We start from the raw sequence: 24217 nt of genomic DNA, 5'->3' as shown, positions 1-24217 counted from the left end.
GAGATCAGATAGTTCTAGGAGTTGATACACCCGCATTGATAAAGTTGTGGTGACTATCATGATAGGAAATGGAGGAAAAGCAGATCAAATCACCTTTTATATGGTGAAAGGTCTGAGTAGCCTAAATAGAATAGCATAGATACATATAATAACGTCTGTAACCCTTGCGGGGTAGGCAGAGTGATATAAATATATACGGGACAAATTATACAGATGATGATGATGAATGTGAGATAAGTGAAACGATTTAGTCTCTGCCTACCCATTGAAAAAGGGGATTTATTTATGTAAGTCATGTACTTTTCCTTTTTTGTGTCAAATAAATTAGTTTTTATATTTTGATCATTAAGCGGTAGGGTCATTCAATAAGTATAATTAAAGGTATATATTTTTACAATACAAATTAAGGACGTCCTGGTAAAGGTCAGGTCAAGAGTACCTGAAACCGCCGACCTTGCATAAAGAGAGTTGCTTGCATTATGAACTTGGATGAAGCGATGGAAGTATGCAGAGATCGTAGCAAGTGGAAAGATGTAGTATCTGCCTACCCCTCCGGGAAAGAGGCGTGATGTTATGTATGTATGTTAACGGTACATCTTATTTGTAAAAATCGTACATACTAACTATATTTAGTATAAATATAGTCACGTCTATGTCCCTTGCGGGGTAGGCAGAGCCAACAGTCCTGTAGAGACTCACAGGCCACGTGCAGCTATTTGGCTTTATGATAGAATTGAGATTCAAATAGTGGCAGGTTGCTAGCCCATCGCCTAAAATAAGAATCCCAAGTTTATAAGTCTAAAAAATCACTCGCAAATATAGCTCTTTTGTGTAATCAATTTTGTCTCTTAATAAGCTCCCAGTTCCTGTTGCATGGCATGCGCGCGCGACGCCATATTTATCGCGCGAAAAACTATTGCTGTTTCACTTTTTATTGTGACGTGAAACGGGCCGGCCATAGTTTCTGGCGTAAAATAAAAATGGCGTCGCGCGTGTCATACTGCAGGTGCTGGACACCCACTTTGACAATGAAAAATATTCGTAATAGTTTCCAAATTAAACCCTCTTTTCGGGTCAAGGGTGAATACTTACAAATGCCTAAATGCAAATAGCAATTTCCTGCTTGTGCAAAGCCGTTTAGTCCCAACAAAATCCCGACGACGCGTTTTATTTGGACGCACTACTTACAGCAAGGACTGCTTTGAGATAAAATAAAAATCATGTAGAAACAACATGATGATTTTACAGCCAGGAAAAACATCGTGAGGGAACCCGCACATTTATGCAAATGTATGTGTTATATTTTCAATGTATTAGGCTTATAAAAATGGGATTCTTTTTTAAGGCGATGGGCTAGCAACCTGTCACTAATTGAATCTCAATTCTATCATTAAGCCAAATAGCTGAGCGTGGCCTATCAGTCTTTTCAAGACTGTTGGCTCTGTATACCCCACTAGGGATAGGTATAGACGTGACCATATGTATGTATGTATGTATTTATTGCATATCATTTTGTACATTTCAGTTCTTAGTTCTACAACAGTCACCGTTTTAATAATGGGTACAACATATGAACCCCGTAGGGTATTAGAACGGCAAGCGGTTTTGTCAATTTAATTAAGTATGATTTGATTTTATTCATTTCCATATTAAATCAAATTCAAATTATAATAAAATGAACCTAATCAAATTTGTTATTGCGTCATTATCAATTTGTATTTAATTTCAATTCCAAATGCTTTATTTTTACTGAATCTCACAACCTTGGAGCGTCGCAGACAGAGAGGCCGCCTGATCGAGACCTATAAAATATTATCAGGACATTATGATGTACCTAATCTGCAATATCTGCTCAAACTCGCGGGAAGCAATAGATTAAGGGGTCATTCTTTGAATTATATCGCACTTCAGCAAAGAGGAAACCCAAGGAAAATTTTATATCAAATCGTGTAGTTCGAGACTGGAACCGGCTCAATGAGAGTGTTATCACTGCACCTTCGGTCAACAGTTTTAAGAATAGATTAGATAAAATCTCCAAAGTTTTGGATACACACGCATCAGCTTAATAAGCTGCTAGTGTGTTATAAAATAAAATAAAATAAATAAATAAAATAAATTTATTAGTAATAATTTTAATTGATTTAAAATGATTTTATCTTTTATTTTCCTCGACCTCTCAATCTCGTTCCCATGGATGGAGTGTCAATTCTGTACCATACTATCATTTTACACCTTCACCGTATGTAGGTGGGGTCCTTTTACTCGTAAATTGGATACAGAATCCTAGGAATTTTACATTACCTGCTCTTTTGAAAGTCTAGAGGTGAATGCAAGTGTGTAATTTCCTTTATAGCCTTGTGTTCGATTGTTAGACAATGTACCTACGGATTACGAATGCAATCAACTGAATTGTTTTATAGATATTGGGTTTAGCAATTTTGAATTCTAAACCTAAGGTTAGACATAGATTACTGCTTAAGAATTGTAAAGATAACAATTTATTTACATACATACATATGGTCACGTCTATATCCCTTGTGGGGTAGACAGAGCCGACAGTCTTGAAAAGACTGATGCTCAGCTATTTGGCTTAATGATAGAATTGAGATTCAAGTAGTGACAGGTTGCTAGTCCATCGCCTACAATTTATTTAAGTATTTATTCGTAAACTCTTTATTGCACATTAAATAATAATATAACAAAATACAAAACAGTCGTTGGATTTATAAGAATATGTACATTGGCGGACTTATCCCAATCGGGATTTCTTCCAGACAATTAAAATAAAAAGGAAAATCTATAATAAAAGAGGCAGCGCACATAATCAGCTTTAAAAATATGTTATTTATTTTTTAAATTTTATTTAAGAGTTTGATCAATAAAGTGACAATTGGAATGAATTAAAATAGATGCTTCAAAATGAAACAACCATGTTTGTATTAAAAACGTGCGCCATTTTGTATTTTATCTTTTCCATTCCTAGCCTAGAGGAGATTGCATTAGTGATATGGTTATATTGTGTACTATTTAAAAGATTCCTTTTGATTATTAAGTAGGGACGAAATACCCTAGAAATATTTTTAAAGGCTATTTCAAACGTGGTTTCATACTACACACTAGGTTGTCTAAAAGTTACTTAGTTAATTTTAAATTAATATTATAATTTAGTTTAAAACTCATGAACTCAATCTTGATTTTGATAATATTTGCCATAGAGGTAGACAATTTTAACAGGAGTAACTTATTTTTTATAAAAAAAACTATGTCAAATGTAATTTATTAAATCATTCAAGTAGGTACAAACATTTTTAAGATGATCTCCAGTTTTGAACCCAATGGTAGAAAATGTACAAACATACATAATGTTAACATTATAAAAAATTATATTTTATTTTCACGCGTTGGCAACACTGATTTTTCTTTTTGACGTTTGAGTTACATACATACATACATATGATCACGTCTATATCCCTTGCGGGGTAGACAGAGCCAACAGTCTTGAAAAGACTGAATGGCCACGTTCAGCTATTTGGCTTAATGATAGAACCGAGATTCAAATAGTGACAGGTTGCTAGCCCATCGCCTAAAAGAGGAATCCTAAGTTTATAAGCCTATCCCTTAGTCGCCTTTTACGACATCCATGGGAAAGAGATGGAGTGGTCCTATTCTTTTTTGTAATAGTGCCGGGAACCACACGTTTGAGTTACCCGCTCTTTTTCAAACATTGTGAAAAATTAATTCGATCTACTTAGATGTCACATTGTAATTTAATACTAAAGGAAGAAAGAAATTGTTTTTCTATAATTTGGTTAGTATGTTAACACATAATTATTAAGACGTTTTCCCCCTTACGAGGTAGACAGGGCTAACGGTCGCTAAAATACTGAAAGACCATGTTCAACTATACATGTAAGAGATAAATGTATAATGTATAGTATTGCGGTATTTAGTATTTACAAAGAACCTACTCAATATTCAAAGAAAACTCTCCGAGGTACGTGGTCGCTACAGAAATGTAACTCGGTACAAATATATAGTTTCCAGATTATTCGTAAAATTAGAATGTGCCACGTGGTTCATAAGATTACATCGCTTTTACAGCATTATCTATATAAGTATTTATTATACAATATAGCATCGTTGGGTTAGTATCTCGTAACACAAGTCTCGATCTTACTTTGAGGCTAACTCGATCTGTGTAATGTGTCCCGTATATATTTATTTATTTATATTCCAGGGTATATTCTACACGTGTGCCAAATTTTATCAATATCGGTTCAGAAAATTATGCGTGAAAGAGACAAACAAACACACACACATCGTGTGAACACACGTGTGAACACACGTGTTGAAGATGCGGCGGAACAAACTACACTGCAGCATTTTCACCGGATGTCAATTTACAAATAAAGATCTCTTAAATCTAAATCGTGGACGAATGCACATTGTCTACATTAAAAAAACATGAATTAATGTAAAACTAAATGATTTTAATACGAAGAAGAGACATATGTTTGTGAATCGACCAATTGGTCTAGGCTTAAACCAGATGTTGCTCAATTCGTGAACCAGGCAGCCTTCCAAGATCTCATTACATAGAGCTGAGCGACAAAGTGAAGATTGTAGTGACTCGTTTGCAGACGAGACCTACTTCAGAACGATCGTGAAGAATAAAATCTGTAACTGGTTACATTGTACGCAAATTGGAGCTTAAACTATATTAAGTTGGTTTACTCCTTCGTTACTTCCTTTAAAAAAAATAATATAGACGTGACTATATGTATGTATGAATGAAGATGATGAAGCACTTAAGAGTATGAAAGCGGGAAAGGCTGCTGGGTGTGATAGAGTGTCGGTCGAGATGCTTAAAGCAGGAAAAGGCGTAGTAGCTAGTCAGTTGTACTGCTTTTTCAATTTGTGTTGGAGAAGCGGCCGAGTACCAAAAGATTGGTGTAAGGCTGTTATCGTGCCACTTTACAAAGGAAAAGGGTCACAGCTGGACTGCAAAAATTATCGTGGTATAAGCCTGCTTAGCGTCGTCGGCAAATTGTATGCTAAGGTATTGATTAATAGAGTCAGGAATGAAACTGATGACAAAATATGGGATGCTCAAGCGGGATTTCGAAAGGGAATGGGATGTACTGATCAGGTCTTTTCCTTGCGGTGCATAGCCGAAAAGTTTTTGGCCAAGAGTCAAAAAGTCTATTGCACATTCGTAGATCTGGAAAAGGCCTATGACAGAGTTGAGAGGAATGAATTGTGGTCAGCACTTTCTATGCATGGGGTGAGCAGTCTCTTAATACGAGCACTGAAATCCTTATATGAGGATTCGAGTGCTTGTGTCAGGATAAACGGAGCGCACACTGAGTGGTTTAAGATTGAGAAAGGCGTTAGGCAAGGATGTGTTGCGTCACCGTGGCTGTTCAACCTATTTATGGATAGCTGTTTGACAGATTTGAAAGAGTCTAAAAGTGGATTAAGGATGAATGAGTTACTCGTCAAATGTCTGCTCTATGCCGACGATCAGGTTATACTGGCGTCATCAGCGGAGGAGTTACAGGAGATGGTAAACTGTATGCATGAAGCTTTAAAAGAGAAAGGAATGAAAGTGAACGTAAGTAAAACTAAAACACTGGTTTTTGAAATGGAGAAAGAAATGACAGCATGTAATATTTTGATTGGAGGAGAAAAAGTGGAGCAAGTGAAAGAGTTTGTATATCTAGGATCAAAGTTTACATCAGATGGCAAGTATGATAGTGATATTGAAAGGAGAGTGAACGCGGGGAACATGGTGAATGGAGCTTTGCATGCCTTTATGAGCAGTCAGAAACTATCCAAAAAGGCTCGACTGGCTGTGCACAGGGGCGTGTTGGTCCCGACATTAATGTATGGGAGTGAAAGTTGGGTATGGCAAAAGAAGCATGAAAGCAGAATAAATGCAGTGGAAATGAGAGCGTTAAGGAGTATGATGGGTGTGAAATTGAGTGACAGGATAAGGAACAGCGTGATAAGGGAATGTTGTGATGTGAAAGAAGATGTAGTTACAGGAATAGAAAAGGGTATGTTAAGATGGTTCGGTCATGTGGAGAGGATGAATGAAAGCAGGTTGACTAAGCAGATATACAAGGAGAGTGTGGAGGGAAAGGTCGGAGTGGGAAGACCTAGACGAACGTATCTTGATCAAATTAAGGACGTCCTGGTAAAGGGTCAGGTCAAAAGTACCCGAAACCGCCGAGCTTGTATGAAGAGAGTTATGAATGTGGACGAAGCGAAAGAAGTATGCAGAGATCGTGGCAAGTGGAAAGAGGTAGTCTCTGCCTACCCCTCCGGGAAAGAGGCGTGATTTTATGTATGTATGTATGTATGTATGAATGAAGATATCGCCACTGTTCAGTCAACTGTTATCACTAGGCAAGTCTGTATCGAGGAACTCTTATTGACAACAGTGATATTTGCCGTGTGGTTCCCGGCACCAATAAAAAAAGAATAGGACCACTCCATCTCTTTCACATGGATGTCATAAAAGGCGACTAAGGGATATGCTTTTAAACTTGGGATTCTTCTTTTAGGCGAGAGACTAGCAACCTGTCACTATTTGAATCACAATTCTATCATAAAGCCAAACAGCTAAATGTGGCCTATCAGTCTTTTGAAGACTGTTGGCTCTGTCTACCCCGCAAGGGATATGGACGTAATTGTATGTATGTATGTATAAAATCATGCCTCTTTTGTGTCATCGTGCCGCTAAGGTCTCCCCTGCGCAGCCCGGGAACCCTATAAATGCGCACACACATGCCCGGTTCCTCGCCTTTGGACTACAACTCCACTCTCACCAAGTTAAAATCTCTGGCGGCTACTTGCTGGATCTCGTGTCTAAAGCTAAACCCACGCTCTGTAAAATTTGTAAAAATAGTCTCAAAAACGTGGTTGACGTTTTAAATTAAAACACCACATTGGCACCCAACGTGGGGCCACAAACGATCTCCGCATACTTCCTTCGCTTCATCCACATTCATGCGTTTACCAAGCATATCAAGTTACTCTGTAGGTATATCTCTTTAAGTACATAGAGACCTTACATTATAATAAATTATAAATAATAAGTGCCGTGTGGTTCCCTGCACTAATAAAAAAATAGGACCGCTCCATCTCGTTCCCATGGATGTCGTAAAAGGCGACTAAGGGATAGGCTTATATAACTTGGGATTCTTCTTTTAAGTGATGGGCTGGCAACCTGTCACTATTTGAATCTCAATTCTATCATTAAGCCTAACATCTGAACGTGGCTTATCAGTCTTTCAAGACTGTTGACTCAGTCTGCCCCGCAGGGGATGTAGACGTGACTATATGTATGTATGTATGTATAAATAAATATATACAGGACAAATTATACAGATTGAGTTAGCCTCGAAGTAAGTTTGAGACTTGTGTAACGAGATACTGACGCAACGATGCTATATTTTATAATAAACTAGCTTTTGCCCGCGGCTTCGCCTACGTTAATTTCGCTGACATAAAAAGATTGCTTAGATTAAGAGCCTTGCATTGACATAAACTAATATTATACAAAAAAATAGATGTGCCTACGTGAGTGCGTGTTTGAGGATGCTATTCAATCATGCAAATTCAACTGGATAGATTTTGATGAAACTTACGTACACGGGAAGAATAATGCCTGGAATAGAACATAATTTATTTTTCCTACAAAAGCAAAGTCCCGGGGGCGCAGCTGTTAAAAAACGAATAAATTCTAAAGACAAAAAAAGGTAAGTATAATAATGGAAGTAAGTACTGGCGAAACTAAAATTACTTAATTAAAACTTAATTAATTAAAAATTTTGCCGGCGGCTACAATCGTGTTATTTCTTAAATTCTCATGAGACGCCATCTCGTATCGGGTGGTCAAAAAATAAATACCTAAACCACGGGAACTAAATCAATAAACAAAGCATAATGAATTAAATCAATAAAATGCTATTTTTTTAATCATTATCATCATTTTTCATTATAATAAACATAAGAATTAATTATTTATGGTGCCGTGTGGTTCCCGGCACCAACACAAAAAAGAATAGGACCACTCCAGCTCTTTTCCATGGATGTCGTAAAAGGCGACTAAGGGATAGGCTTACAAACTTGGGATTCTTTTTTAGGCGTTGGGTTAGCAACCTGTCACTATTTGAATCTCAATTCTATCATTAAGCCAAATAGCTGAACGTGGCCATTCAGCCTTTTTAAGACTGTTGGCTCTGTCTACCCCGCAAGGGATATAGACGTGACCATATGTATGTATGAATGTATAATTATTTATAGCTTTTTATATCGATTCAAATCAAAAATGACGAAGTTCCATACAAACTTGCACCCCCTATTTCATCCCCTTGGGATAGAATTTCAGGATAAAAAGTAGCCTATATTCTAATCCAGGTTACTAACTATATCTGTGCCGAATTTCGTTCAGATCCGTTCGGTAGATTTTGCGTGATGCGCGTACAAACATACAGACAGACAGACGGACAGACAGACAGACAGACAGACAGACAAAAATTCTAAAAAAATTTGTTTTGGCTTTTATTGACCCTAAAAAGACCCCTTATAATTTTTTTTCTTAAATATCTTCAATGTACAGACAAAGTTGAGTTACAGTTTTATTATATGTATGGATTGGCTTTTATTGACCCTAAAAAGACCCCTTATAATTTTTTTTCTTAAATATCTTCAATGTACAGACAAAGTTGAGTTACAGTTTTATTATATGTATGGATACTTATATTGATAAACATCCAAGACCCAGGCCAATCAGAAAAAGTTCTTTTCTCATCATGCCTTGGCCGGGATTCGAACCCGGGACTTCCGGTGTCACAGACAAGCGTACTACCGCTGCGCCACAAAGGCTGTCTATACATAACATAACATTATATTACATAGAGGCGAATTTGGTAGATTAGTAAACATTTTTCGACTACTTTTTATACTTAAGGTACAAAATACTTAGGTATATTGAACCCACAATTTCTACTAACCACGAGGTCGAATTGGTAGCAATTGGTAGAATGTGCCAAACCTATGTTTCTAGATTTACTCTAACTCAAAACGTGCCTACGAATTCTAAATGAACCACAAGCGCAGAGATGTAAAGATAAATAGATGCGACAATACTTTTGCAAATTATTTTAACTACTATCCTTTTTATAATTTTCTCATCTGTATTGTTTTTTTTTTAAATAAATCCTGCTTTTCTCCTTGCTTACATACATATAGTCACGTCTATAGTCCTTGTGGGGTAGACACAGCCAACACTCTTAAAAGAACTGATAGAAAACGTACTCTTTCTCAGATCAGTATAATGTTTCATTCATTCATAGATACATAAAATCACATTTTTATCCCTTACGTGGTAGACAGAGCCAAGTCTCGCAAAGACTGAAACGCTCAAGATTGCCTGAAAGAAGAATCCCAAGTTCATAAGCCTATACCTTACTCGCTTTTTACGACATCCATAAAAAGAGTAAAGTAGTCCTATACTCTTTTATATTGGTGCCGGGAACCACACGGCACAGGTGCTCAACGGGTCCTTACTGACATGAAACACTAATACAATAAAAACAGATATACTGTATACATTATGTACATAAAATCACGCCTCTTTCCCGCAGGGGTAAGCAGACACTACCTCTTTCCACTTGCCACGATCTCTGCATACTTCCTTCGCTTCATCCACATTCATAACTCTCTTCATGCAATATCGACGGTGTCGGGTACTCTCGACCTGACCCTTTGCCAGGACGTCCTTAATTTAATAAAAATGACAAGAGAAAAAGGTACATTAATCTCTAAACATCCAACATGTCAATAAAACTGAGCCAGATACGACATCCATTCAATCTAGATCCATGGCGCAGCTAATCAAGGCGGCTTGTGGTCGCTACGGTTTTCACAATTACCCTCGGATCGGATCGACTTCATTTGACCAGATTTAATGTAACGGTCCCGGTCAGGGCACGTTAGAGCCATGTTATTTCTCACAGCTCTCACGATGAAACATGATGTATCAAAAGTGCGTTTATATACCCTGCGGGCTAGACAGAGCCGACAGTTTTGAAAAGACTGGTAGGCCACGTTCAGCTGTTTGGCTTAATGATAGAATTGAGATTCAAATAGTGACAGGTTGCTAGCCGATTGCCTTAAAGAAGAATCCCAAGTTTATAAGCCCATCCCTTAGTCGCCTTTTATGACATACATGGGAACGAGACGGAGTGGTCCTATTCTTTTTGTTGGTGCCGGGAACCACACGGCGAATATCACTGTTGTCAATAAGACTTCTTCGATACAGACTTGCCTAGCGAGGTAGTCACTATGTAAATCTAATTTGTAGGCTTACTGCAATATAAATAAAAAAAAATTTCATTGTTTGTGCCGTGTGGTTCCCGGCACCTTAATAGAAAAGGACTACTCCATCTCTTACCCGGGGATGTCGTAAAAGAAATAAGTTTTCTTTACAAAAATGCAAATCTCTTTATTATTATTGTGGATATTTTATATATAAAATTCTCGTGTCACACAATGTTCGTTCCCGTACTCCTCCGAAACGGCTTGACTGATTCTCATGAAATTTTGTGACCATATTGAGTAGGTCTGAGAACATCTATTTTTCATACCCCTTAGTGATAAGTGTCCACCCTTAACATTTTTTTTAACTAGAAATAACTTAAAAAATATTTATATAGCAAAATAACGTTTGCCGGGACAGCTAGTAACCTGTATACAATACATATATGTAAACAGCTCACAATGATAGAACGTTAAAAATTCGGGAAATTCCATTTGACAAACGGAAAAAACTTGTTTTCATTATATAAAAAAAAAAAAACAATATGAATGTTAATCGGAGTGGGCGCGATCTTATTTGTAATTATAATTTTCGGAAGCAATGACAAATTTTAATTAAAAAATGGCCTGTTTCGTTCCTCTCTTTATTATTTTCCATTACATGCTAAAAATGTTTTTGTTTTTTTACTTACATCTATTTAAATAAGGGTCAGGTCAAAAGTACCGAGCTTGCATGAAGAGAGTTATGAATGTGAATGAAGCGAAGGAAATATGCAGAGATCGTGGCAAGTGAAAGAGGTAGTCTCTGCCTACCCCTCCGGGAAAGAGGCGTGATTTTATGTATGTATGTATGTATCTATTTAAATAAACTAGTATCTAACGACGAAAGATTGGCTTTATATAGAGCGCCGGTGGTCGAGTCGGTAAGGTGCCTGGTGTAAATGTTGTTGGACACCGGTTCGGATCCCACCGGGGCCATATATTACTATATTCGAATTTATTCACATTAGTTTGATAATTATCCAATGCTCTTACGGTGAGGGAAAACATATTGAGGAAATCTGCACATTCAGGCAACTGGATGATGAATCCCAAGTTTATAAGCCAATCCCTTAGTCGCCTTTTACGACATCCATGGGAATGATATGGAGTGGTCCTATTGTTTTTTCTATTGGTGCCGGGAATTTCTGTTTAAAATCTCACTTCGTACCGCTGCATGAAAATATTTTAATAGTTTTTGAGTCGTCTTGGTAGATAAGTACCTAATAAAAATAGTAATTTGTTAGATATTACCTAACGATTCGATATAACAAAATTATAGTTATCTTATCTCATTAAATGCGATTCCACACATAACATGGTACTTTTGTGAATAAAAACTCTTCTTGTTTCTTTACTGTTTTATTGAGTCTTAATTTCAACAATAACTCTTAGCACTTTATAATAATAATTATAACAGCTCTCGTACCGAGCATTCGTGTTTGTTTCTTGGAGAATCAATCAAGACAAACTTCTAAAAATTTTATCCAAAAAGGAAAACTGTCATCCCCACTTGGTTCATACGAAATGTCGAAAAACGTTTTAATGTCTTCGATTGGTAAGGTCAATCTCCAATCATGTAAGGACTACCATAGACTAAAAATTCAAAATTAGTTTCCCTGATTTGTTGATTCCATTTGACAAGTGAAGCTTAATGGTTAAAATAAAAAATACAACAGGTTGGAATCTTATTGGCTGATCTAAAATGGCGCGACGCTTCATGATTGGAGGATTTGGTAACAAATGTTTACATGTTCGTGTTGTGCAATTATTGGAATGTTGCCTTATATTTATTAAAATTATATGTATCGATTATCGAATAATTAACAAAACAAGTCGATTTTAAATATAATTGGTAAAAATACTGAAGAAAACAGCAAATCACGACACTCGGCCGTCCTACTCAGTGCAACCTCCTGGTGCACTATAACAATAATCAATAATTAATAATTCAATTAGCGGAAACCAAACATGTTTATAACAGCAATTAATAGAAATAACAGAAAATTATATAAGACAAAAGAAAAATAAAAGCAAGTTTTAAGCAAAAATAATCACGACACTCGTACTTGTTAGCATACCTAGAAATTATTATTTTCTCAATTTTATCAAATTAAAAACAAAAATGAAACGGTTGACTAATAATCGTTAATTATAGTTTTGATGCGTTGTTGCAGTTCCGATAATGGAATATTATCATCGCTTTCATCGGTGGATTCGATGGTACTACTTGTGTCACTGTCCATAGATTCCGATTGAACCCATGGCTTTATGCGGTCAGCTGCTACAACACTCTCAAACTTTCTGTTATTTTTGCTAAAGCTGGGTATATTTGAAACTATATCTATCGTTACCTAATGTTTTCGTAATTTTATAAGGGCCCATGAATTTTGTCATAAGTTTTGTACTGTTACCTTGGTTATAAAAATTTGTTCTCGTAATTTTTACAATATCTCCTTTCTTAAAAACTGCCGCAGGAACTCTATTTTTATCATATCGTATCTTTTGCTTTTCTTGGTCATGTCTTATGTTTGAGTCTATTTTTTTTTTTTAATTCAGCAACGTTTTTATTGATTGATCTACATTAATGTTAAGTTTATTTGTTAAGTTATCCCTAAACTGTGTGTCAAATAGAGCTTCTGCTGCAGAGGTACGTGTTGCAGCGTGTACAGTGTTGTTGATGCCCCCCTGACTCTTACCCAGACACGTGTCCCAGTCGCGTTCGTTCTTGTTTGTATTATGTTTAGCCATTGCACTCAAAATAGTTTGATTAAAACGTTCTACTTGACCGTTTGCTCTGGGACACGCGACTGCGTTAAGTACATGTTTAATTCCGTGTGCTTTACAAAAATTTTCAAAGGCGGTCGATGTATAATGCGACATGGTAATCCAAAATCATTAAACAGATTTTCTAGCACGTTTATTGTGCTTTGAGTTTTTTTACCGGTTTTGCAAACAAGTATTTTGTAAATCCGTCTACAATCGTGAGCACATAAGTATAAATAACCCTTTATTCTTTTGGTGAATGGGCCAAGATGGTCTATATGTATTGTATGAAATGGTTTGCTGACCTTTTCGATTGGAAATAAGTGGCCAGTTTTCTTATGACACGCCTCGTCTTTATTGTATGCACATTCAATACATGATTTCACATACTTTTGTACAAAATGGCGTAGTTTGGGAAACCAGAATTGACTTTGGACTTTCTCAACTGTTTTTATTATTCCCGGGTGACCTATTTCGTCCAGCTTTAACTGTATAAAACTTTTGTATTTGGGAACTACCGTCAAGTTGATCAAATCCTTTAATAAGGGGAAGTTCAGTGTATATTCAAGCTAAAGATAACTTATTTGCATCAGAGTCTCGCATCAGACTACATTCATGGATTTATTCGGCAGGTCGAATCGTTATGGCCGACTCTGTTGCATTTTTGACATTTAATTAAGGGTTTTGTACATTTTTGAAATGTATGACCTTCCGTACGGCAATTAAAACAAATTATTTTTTTCTTATCTAAAGTAGACTGATTGTTGTTGTCTCGGTCACCTAAATCCTTGTTAAGTATTTCGCGCCTTTTAAAGTAGGGTATCTCGGATGTTTTTTGGGAGTTGAGAAAACCCAGTAAGTCTTCTGGTTCCTTACAATTCAAAGCTTGTGCACTATTTCTAATAGACTTGTCTGTAATTCCGTGTATAACGCAGTCTACTGCATTCTTTCCTACGATATTACATTGATTTATAAGACTAAGCTTGTCATAAAAATAATCGCAAAAACTCTCGCTTATCCTAGTAGTACGTGCTAACATATCCTCGAGTAGCCGACCATAATTTTGCTCATTGGGAAAAGCCTTTTTAATTTTGAACTGCCATTCCTCCCACGTAAATACAACTGTCTGAAGTGATTCATACCATTTTTTTGCCTGGCCAGCAAGTTTTTGTAAAGCAAAATGTATGGTTTGCTTCTCGTTCCATTCATATATCACGGTACATTCATTAACTTTATTTAACCAACTATCCACAGACTGCATTTTATTTGATGGATCAAACTCCGGTATAACGTTATTTAGCTGATTGTTATGAAGATTACTAGAATGTGCCTTATTCTTCTGGAAGTTAATAAGCAACTTCATAACATCTTCGGGGGAGAATGCACTGTCAGATTCCTCCATCGTCGACTGGTTATTAAGGGTAATTGGTGGCGAATTTTGACTCACATCTTCAATCTCCCACCTATCCATTGAGGTTATAGATTTCGTACTAGTATTTGCTCGCTTATTGTGTTGCAAGAGTGAACATGCAGGACCTTTCCTTTTTTCTCTGATATGTTTCCTTCGCTCCATTACCTCAAAATAAAAAGATAAAGGCTGTAATATTACATAATTACTACTAATAACAGCTAAGGAGGAACCCTTCATTATATTATAAGAACCTTTACTACTTTTGCGGAACGAAGTATCTATTACATACATAAAACATATAGTTTTTTTTGAAGAACCATTCATATAACTCTTATATTCAAAACAGTCTGTCCCTGCCATTAATTCTACCATATGCTATGTCCATTCCGAGGCACACGTGGCCGAGGATCATACCTTATACCTTAACATGAGAAGCAAACGGCCCATGTTCAGCTCACATGGCTGATTAGCTACTCTATCGCAAGGCACACATGGCATGAAGTCAGCTCGCATGGTTGATTAACTCCTCTAACGCAAGGCAAACGTGGCCCGAGTCAGCTCACATGGCTGATTAGCTACTCTATCGCAAGGCACACATGGCCTGAGTCAGCTCACATGGCTGATTAGCTACTCTATCGCAAGGCACACATGGCCTGAGTCAGCTCACATGGCTGATTAACTACTCTATCGCAAGGCACACATGGCCTGAGTCAGCTCACATGGCTGATTAGCTACGCTATCGCAAGGCACACATGGCCTGAGTCAGCTCACATGGCTGATTAGCTACGCTATCGCAAGGCACACATGGCCTGAGTCAGCTCACATGGCTGATTAGCTACGCTATCGCAAGGCACACATGGCCTGAGTCAGCTCACATGGCTGATTAGCTACGCTATCGTAAGGCACACATGGCCTGAGTCAGCTCACATGGCTGATTAGCTACGCTATCGCAAGGCTCACATGGCCTGAGTCAGCTCACATGGCCGATTAGCTACGCTATCGCAAGGCACACATGGCCTGAGTCAGCTCACATGGCTGATTAGCTACGCTATCGTAAGGCACACATGGCCTGAGTCAGCTCACATGGCTGATTAGCTACGCTATCGCAAGGCACACATGGCCTGAGTCAGCTCACATGGCTGATTAGCTACGCTATCGTAAGGCACACATGGCCTGAGTCAGCTCACATGGCTGATTAGCTACGCTATCGCAAGGCACACATGGCCTGAGTCAGCTCACATGGCTGATTAGCTACGCTATCGTAAGGCACACATGGCCTGAGTCAGCTCACATGGCTGATTAGCTACAGTATCTGGAGGCACACATGGCCTATGGTCAGCTCACATGGCTGATTGACTACAGTATCTGGAGGCTCACATGGCTGATTCTTTACAATTGATACTATCTACCTCATGTATGAAATAAGAACTTAGGTACACTTCTATATTTATAAATTAAAATCTGTGTAGACATCTTGGGTACCTATGAGCACAAATTATATGAATCATAAATACCAAATTCTCGAAAATAGTTTCGCTATTACCTATAGTGCCTACATAGCAATATCATTATATTTTTTATTTCACTTTTTATTTGTGTATTAACTGCGTACATTATGAAAGTTTGATACGGAATTAAAACAGAATAAATTATCTAAAAAGTCCTATGGTAGACGTAGATGGGTAAGGCCGTAGATTTTGCCACTTAGTAACATAGAGTAACATAGATACTTCTATGTTATGGTAACGTATAAGTAACACGAAAGTAACGAGTAAAGAGTGTAAGGTCGAGTTCAGAAGTACTGCCTCTTTTTTTTGTTAATTTTTTTTTTCAAATTTCATAATATTTTCGTAAAGTACTGAAAATTATACTAACGTACGATTGTAATGGCAAGCACAATTCCATAGGAATTGGAGAAGCAAATGTATTCTGAGAAACACAAACGAAGTTAATGCAATGTTCCAAAACAAAATGTATGTACGGGCGTACGGGCCAGGGTATCTATTAACCTTATGTAAGAACTAAGCATATAAATGAAATGAAGCGGTGGTGGTCTAGTGGTTAAGACGTCCGCCTGGTGATCGAAATGTCCCGGGTTCGAATCCTACTCGAGCCACATGAGTTTGTATGCTAATCTGACTTACGTTTAGTACTTTTCATGACCACCACTTGCTTCCGGTGAAGGAAAACATCGTGAGGAAGTCACATTAGTCGATTATTTATCAGTTAGTGTGTGAAATGGAGAAGGCAATGGCAAACCACTCTATTAATATTGCCAAGAAAGTCGTTGTGTGTGTTTCATTGAAATCCATATAATGATCACGACTTCTCAGCCATGAGGAATACGACTAAGAAAAAGAAGAAGCAAATAAAAAACAATGAAATCTTCTAAAATGTCTATTCATTAAATAGGTACTTAAAACACAATGTGTACTAATTAATCAATAAAATCACAAAAAAGGAACTAGGTAACCACTTTTACTTATGTCAACTAACAAATGATTTAAAAAATATTAAATAAAAAATACAGTATCTTCATCATTTTGCAGATAATATTCTTTTGAATCTGTCTCTAACTGAATCAAATTTATCTTTTTTACTATAGAAATTGTGGTCACAGAATCAAGATCTAACTTTCTTTGCACTAAGAATTTTACAGAATTATTTGAAATCTTAACATTTAAAAAAAAAATTATTTTGTAATATGTTTCGTCATTTTTAAATTCTATGATCTCAACAAATCCAATATAATACTTCCACGTTTTTCTTTCAAATTATCTAACCATAACGAATCTTTTATGTTGAAACTTAAATAATTCCCTTCATTTTCATTATTCTCTCTAACCGTGCTGCCAAGTTCTTCATCGTTCTGCTCGCTTCCTTCTATAAAAAACACATTTTATAAATTGGATTTCAAAATTCATCTTGCACTTTTAATGATTAAAATAATAATAATATTTTGTTTTCCTAAGCCATTAACTACAGGAAATACTTATTTAATATATGAAATTAAATGAGTCGTAGCCTATTGCACGAGTCTATGTACGAATCCTTACAACACTTAAACGTTACGTAACATACAATCAATGTTACCGATAACATAGCAGTAACCTAGAAGTAACGCAGAAGCAAGATTTTTTAGGTTATAATTTACCATAACTCGATCATTCGAGCTAAATTTAAAACAAAACACGGCTCCTGCATAACTTATTCACTAAATAATACTTTCACATGAAAATAGGAGTAATAAACCAATTCTTTACCTTTGAAATCGAATAAATCCCGAATGACGACACACACCTGCACTCACTTTTTGTCAAACCCACCACAGTAAACAAAATGGTTTTTTTTTTTTTTTTGTCCATGGACACTTAAGTGTTGCCAGTATCGATACAAAATATTACCAAAATGTTTTACCTTAATTAGAGGTGAAATTGTGGTAACATACAAAATTGTAACATATAAGCAAAAATACGGGGACAAACATTTAAATTGCGATAAAAAAATTAAATCTACTTATTTTAAATATCTCATATTATTAATTGGCTGCTTAGTTTTGCGTTCTGTAGGTTAAGTTCTTGTAAACTTGACATTCAATAAATATACTACGAGTTTTGTAGTTCTCTAGTATTTGGATGATAAAAAAGACAACGCGATTTTTGCAAAATTTGGAGGACTGGCCAAGTTGAACACACTCTAGAAGTTAAAGTATTGAAGTGTTTGAACTTTTGAAATTAAATTATGTAGAGATAAGAGCTACAAAATATATTATAAGTACCTTAGTAACAAATTACTAGCATTAGTCTTTTATATATGCAGTCAAAATGTGGGACATATTTTTTTTTTCAAATAGTGGCAAAATTTACGGCCTTACCCAGATATGTACCTAGCTGTATGTGCAACGAACGCAAATTCGAAGTTAATTCAGCGCGCGAGTCGCGGAGAAGCGCTGCGGTGCGGCGCGCGGGAGTCGAGGTACGGCTCAGCCGCGTATCATAGCAACGCGGCCGGGGTAATTTGCCTATTTACCTACGCGTTCTCTACATTTTCGATTCAATAACTAAATAATTTGAAACTTAATTATCTTCATACATTCGTAACTGGGTATTAACAAGAGAAATAAAAGAAAACATTTAGCATGACGCTGAAATCTCAGATATTCTAATCAAAATTATTCAATTAATTATTATTATTTTGAAACTTGCTAGGTAGGTGTCTTTTACACTAATAACAGGACATCTTTATACTTTATAATTTCGTTTTACTTTAATCACGTTAACAGAATGAACACACTATAAAATCAAACGTAGGTACGTAGTAGGTATTCAAAATGCAGTGTCGTGTGTGGTTTGTTCATGTCCTATGCCTAAAATACCCTACCCTGCGTAAGTATAGGTGTATTGAATAATAAATGAGCAAGGAAAGTCTGACGCCATGAAACCTAAGACCCCAGACTGGAGGTTGGGAAGGAAAAGGGTGCGTGTACCTCGTGCAATGTACACAGGATGGATTTTCATACCGCTGATTTAACAGACTCATTAAATCAGTCACCAAGGTGACGGCTAAAGGTGTCTTGGCCACGGTAAGAGGATTTATTAACGTACCTTATAATTTCCTGTGGGCTGTCTGGACTCGCTTCCGTACTTCTGAAGTTTTGTGAATAAAAACTCTTCTTGTTTCTTTACTGTTTTATTGAGTCTTAATTTCAACAATAACTCTTAGCACTTTATAATAATAATTATAACAGCTCTCGTACCGAGCATTCGTGTTTGTTTCTTGGAGAATCAATCAAGACAAACTTCTAAAAATTTTATCCAAAAAGGAAAACTGTCATCCCCACTTGGTTCATACGAAATGTCGAAAAACGTTTTAATGTCTTCGATTGGTAAGGTCAATCTCCAATCATGTAAGGACTACCATAGACTAAAAATTCAAAATTAGTTTCCCTGATTTGTTGATTCCATTTGACAAGTGAAGCTTAATGGTTAAAATAAAAAATACAACAGGTTGGAATCTTATTGGCTGATCTAAAATGGCGCGACGCTTCATGATTGGAGGATTTGGTAACAAATGTTTACATGTTCGTGTTGTGCAATTATTGGAATGTTGCCTTATATTTATTAAAATTATATGTATCGATTATCGAATAATTAACAAAACAAGTCGATTTTAAATATAATTGGTAAAAATACTGAAGAAAACAGCAAATCACGACAGTACTATAAGAATTTTTGTTTAATGAAATTAATTTTTATTTAACTGCGACATTTAGACACACACACACACACATATACTATACACACACACTTACAAACAAGATAGAAATAACTAGCTGTGACCGTGACTTTGTTCGCGTGGAATAGTTATTTTTGGCATCATTGAAGCCCTCAAAAATAAATAATTATCCCCTTTTTTTTTCACATATTCCATTATTTCTTAGCTCCTAATAGTTGCAGCGTGATGTTACATAGCCTAAATAAAGCCTTCCTCGATAAATGGTCTATTCAACGCAAAAAGAATTTTTCAATCCTGAGATTAGCGCGTTCAAACAAACAAACTCTTCAGCTTTATAATATTGGTATAGATGACTTCCTCACTGGGAAAGCCTGTATCAAGGAAGTCTTGACAACACTGTTTCATACATATTTAACCTAGGTAATTACCGTCGTCCTGCCAAAAAGTCAGGTCAAGATTATCCGACACCAATGAGCTTGCATGAGAGTTAATAGACGAAGCGTAATAAGTACGGAGAGATCGTGGCAAGTAGAAAGACGTAGTCTCTGCCTACCTCTGCGGGAAATAGGCAATTTTTTTTCAAAATGTAATTATTCAGATTTTATATGAAAGTAGAATATATACAAATCAAGAAAACAATAATAATTCACAATGATTATACCTATTAAAATAATAATACTGAAATTAATTCACAATGATTATTTAAAAAAAAAAAAACTGAAATTTTGCTTTGAAATCCCTCCCTGTGGTAGACTATGATAATTTCAGCAGCGTTATCACGAGCAGAGTGGCGCAGTGGAAGCGTGCTGGGCCCATAACCCAGAGGTCCGTAGATCGAAACTACGCTCTGCTAAAGACAATTTTTTTATTTTTTATCTATGAATTTTATTTATTTTTTACATACATACATGAATACATATATAATATCACGCCTTTATCCCGAAGGGGTAGGCAGAGACTACATCTTTCCACTTGCCACGATCTCTGCATACTTGTTTCGCATCATCCACATTCATAACTCTCTTCATGCATGCTCGGCGGTTTTGGGTACTCTTGACCTGACCCTTCGCTAGGACGGTTTACCATTACCATTTTATATTTAAGTAAAAAATATTTTATTTATACATGGTGTTTTAAAAATTTAATTTGAGACCGAAGCTTCGTTCGCAATACCTTTTTTTTTCTTTTCAATATTGTATTTATTTTATTAAGACACGTAAAAATACTATAATTCACAATTATTATATATACCGACCATTTTAACATTATCTATTACTGTAACATAAAATCTTATGTCCACAATCGAAATTGATAAAATCTTAAATGAAGATAAATGTATCTGTAACAAGGTCAAACATACCTAACAGATAAATAAACAAATATAAATGAAGAATTCCAAGTTTATATCCCTATTTCATTATTCAACATTACATCATCATTACAACTTACGCCTTTATTTGGAAAGGGATGAAGTGGTCCTATACTTTTTTTATAGATACCGGGAACCACACGACACTATTTAACTAAACAAATAAGTATATACGGGACAAATTACACAGATTGAGTTAGCCTCAAAGTAAGTTCGAGATTTGAACCCGGGACCTCCGTTTGACGCAGACAAGCTCACTACCGCTGAGCCACAAAGTACGTCTAATAGATATTTTTTTTTCATGTTAATTTGATTCAGAAAACTATTTAGTTATTTTGAGATGAATTTATCGAAAATTCCGTTAAATATAATAAGTAAAACTAAGCGAGTAATAAGTAAAATAATAGCAGTAAATCAAAAACCCTAATTACGAAAATGGAAAAATAGGTTCAGTGAATCGTTCATTTTCATTTAAAAAGAAAAAAAAAATCAGGCTCCGTGTAGAACAAATCTCAATGCTTGCCTCTTAAATTGGATTCGTTCATCTTTTCTTTCGTCTTTAGGGTTCTTCAAATTTAATTATTAGTACATACATACATATGATCACGTCTATATCCCTTGCGGGGTAGACAGAGCCAACAGTCTTGAAAAGACTGAATGGCCACGTTCAGCTATTTGGCTTAATGATAGAACCGAGATTCAAATAGTGACAGGTTGCTAGCCCATCGCCTAAAAGAGGAATCCTAAGTTTATAAGCCTATCCCTTAGTCGCCTTTTACGACATCCATGGGAAAGAGATGGAGTGGTCCTATTCTTTTTTGTAATAGTGCCGGGAACCACACGGCACGGTTAATTATTAGTCACAATTTCAAACCTACTTACATGCATACATAAAGTCACATTAACCTTTGCGGGGTAGGCAGAGCCAACGGTCTTGAATAGACTGAAAGGCCACGTTCAGCTGTATGCCTTTATGATAAGCATTAAGATTCAAATAGTGACAGGTTGCAAGAGAAACTAATTTATAAGATTATCCCTTAATCGCCTTTTCATTGGAATTATATGAAGTGGTTCTATTCTAAAGTGGCAGAAACAACACGGAAAGCGATTTACCGACTTTTAAAGATTTTTTCATAACTTCTTTCTAAATACATACATACATAAAATCACATCTCTTCCCGGAGATCTCTGCATACTTCCTTCGGTTCATCCACATACAAAACTTCTTTCTTCTAATAAAATGTTAATAATTTATTTTAACAAGTTATTATTAACGCCCGCGCGCCATGAATACATTTTTATTTCTCATTTATTTTTATGTTTGTATCAGAGCAAAACCATATCGCGTTTCAAAATGGGATAACGCCATCTATTATTATAAAATGTAACTAAACTTATACGTATATTTAAACCAAAATTAGACACCTCATTGAACAAATCAGTCACTAAACAACGCGCGGGCTCGGTGAGGAATGCACTTCTTGTTACCGTACCGTAAGTTACCTAAGTAAAGTTCGTTATCCCGTAGTTGGCTTTTACTTTTCAATCTCGCTATATTGTAAATTTGTTTGTTACCTCTTCACTGGTTATCCCTAAAATTAATCATCTTGAAATATCACGTATAAATAATTAAGAATCTGAAGAAGGACATAGGGTATCTTTCATCCCGGTATAAGCTATAGTTCCCGTTGAATTTGCGAAACCCTGTATTAATTTGTTGGTTGCGTTAAATTCATTGTTTTTTTTTCTTAGTGATGGAATTATATTCGTTGCATTTTGTAAATGGCGCTGAATCGACGCGGATGAAACAGCGGGTAACTAAACTAGTGCTAAATAAATTGACGTTTATAAATTCCGTTTTTTGTTAAACATCTCAATCAGTGTGATTTGTCCCAAGTCATCTCAGTCGAAGTCTTCTTAAATAACAAAGTGATCTTTAAACTCATAGAATTAAACACGAGCCCCTCTCAAAATAGTAAGGTACGAGCTTAACAGGATTTTCCTTTGTGTAATTCAGTATTGATAGTACATTTCAGAGTCGTTAGTCGGGAGGTGGCCGGATTTATTCCAAGGAATATTAAACTCGTTTGATATAGGGATAACTGAGATTTGTGAGGGATAACAAACACCTTTTGGAAAACTTTATTGAAATTTTAATAAGATTTTTAACACTGTCGTGACGCAATTGTGCCGTGTGGTTCCAGGCAGTTTAGAATTCGGCCACTTATCTTTTTCAAATGCATGTCGTAAATGGCTGCCAAGGGATAGGCTAATAAACTCGGGATTCTTAAATAAGGCAAATGGATCCTTCTGTGTAAGTTATATTATACTGCAGTTTCATGAAAATCTGTCGAGTAGATTTTGCGTGAAAGTGTAACAAACGCACATACATCCTTATAGTGGAATAGCAAGGGATGATTGGTTAATTGACCATTTTAATATTGAAACCTATATAAGTTACCTTTGAAAACAAACCGACTTACGATGAGGGACAAAACATCGTGAGGAAACCTGCACATTCAGGAAATTGGATGTGCAACCATGATCGATCCAATACGGGTTAAATTCACCTGCAAAAGTTGCGGAGGTCAGATGGGAGTCGCTTCGTGTTAAAACCTGATTCACCCAATCCAGGATCAAAGGTATACTCCGGTCTCCTCTCCAAATTGGTGAGGATGCAACCGGGACTATTGTCACTTTCCACTTGCCACGATCTCTGCATACTTCCTTCGCTTCATCCTCATTCGTAACCCTCTTCGTGCAAGCTCATCTGTTTTGGGTACTTTTGACCTGACCCTTTACCAGGACGTCCTTAATTTGATCAAGATACGTTCATTTATAATTTTAGTAAGATTATTAGGTTTAGTGTGGTTCCCGGCTCCAATAAAAAAAGAATAGGATCACTCCATCTCTTTCCCATGGATGTCGTAAAAGGCGACTAAGGGATAGGCTTACAAAGTTGGGATCCTTTTTTAGGCGTTGGGTTAGCAACCTATCACTATTTGAATCTCAATTCTATCATTAAGCCAAATAGCTGAACGTGGCCATTCAGTCTTTTACAAGGCTGT

General features: G+C 36.3%; 1 protein-coding gene and 1 non-coding gene across 2 annotated transcripts; one reads left to right on the top strand and one right to left on the bottom strand.

The window, feature by feature from the left end:
• Positions 1-11711: 11711 nt before the first annotated feature.
• On the bottom strand, positions 11712-19754 carry LOC132902857 (uncharacterized). The gene is made up of 2 exons (XM_060949622.1): positions 19150-19754; positions 11712-14710 (listed from the first exon to the last, which is right to left on the bottom strand). Exon 2 carries the CDS (start codon positions 14705-14707, stop codon positions 13748-13750), a length of 960 nt encoding a protein of 319 aa, XP_060805605.1. The 5' UTR covers positions 14708-14710; positions 19150-19754; the 3' UTR covers positions 11712-13747.
• Positions 19755-20561: 807 nt separating this feature from the next.
• Trnam-cau (transfer RNA methionine (anticodon CAU)) lies at positions 20562-20633 on the top strand. Its single transcript has one exon. It is a non-coding gene; the product is annotated as a tRNA-Met (tRNA).
• Positions 20634-24217: the final 3584 nt, after the last annotated feature.

Source organism: Amyelois transitella, chromosome 19 (assembly GCF_032362555.1).
Source record: "Amyelois transitella isolate CPQ chromosome 19, ilAmyTran1.1, whole genome shotgun sequence".
Taxonomy (NCBI): domain Eukaryota; kingdom Metazoa; phylum Arthropoda; class Insecta; order Lepidoptera; family Pyralidae; genus Amyelois; species Amyelois transitella.
The sequence above is the reverse complement of the archived record's forward strand: the minus strand, read 5'-3'. Positions and strand labels throughout refer to the sequence as shown.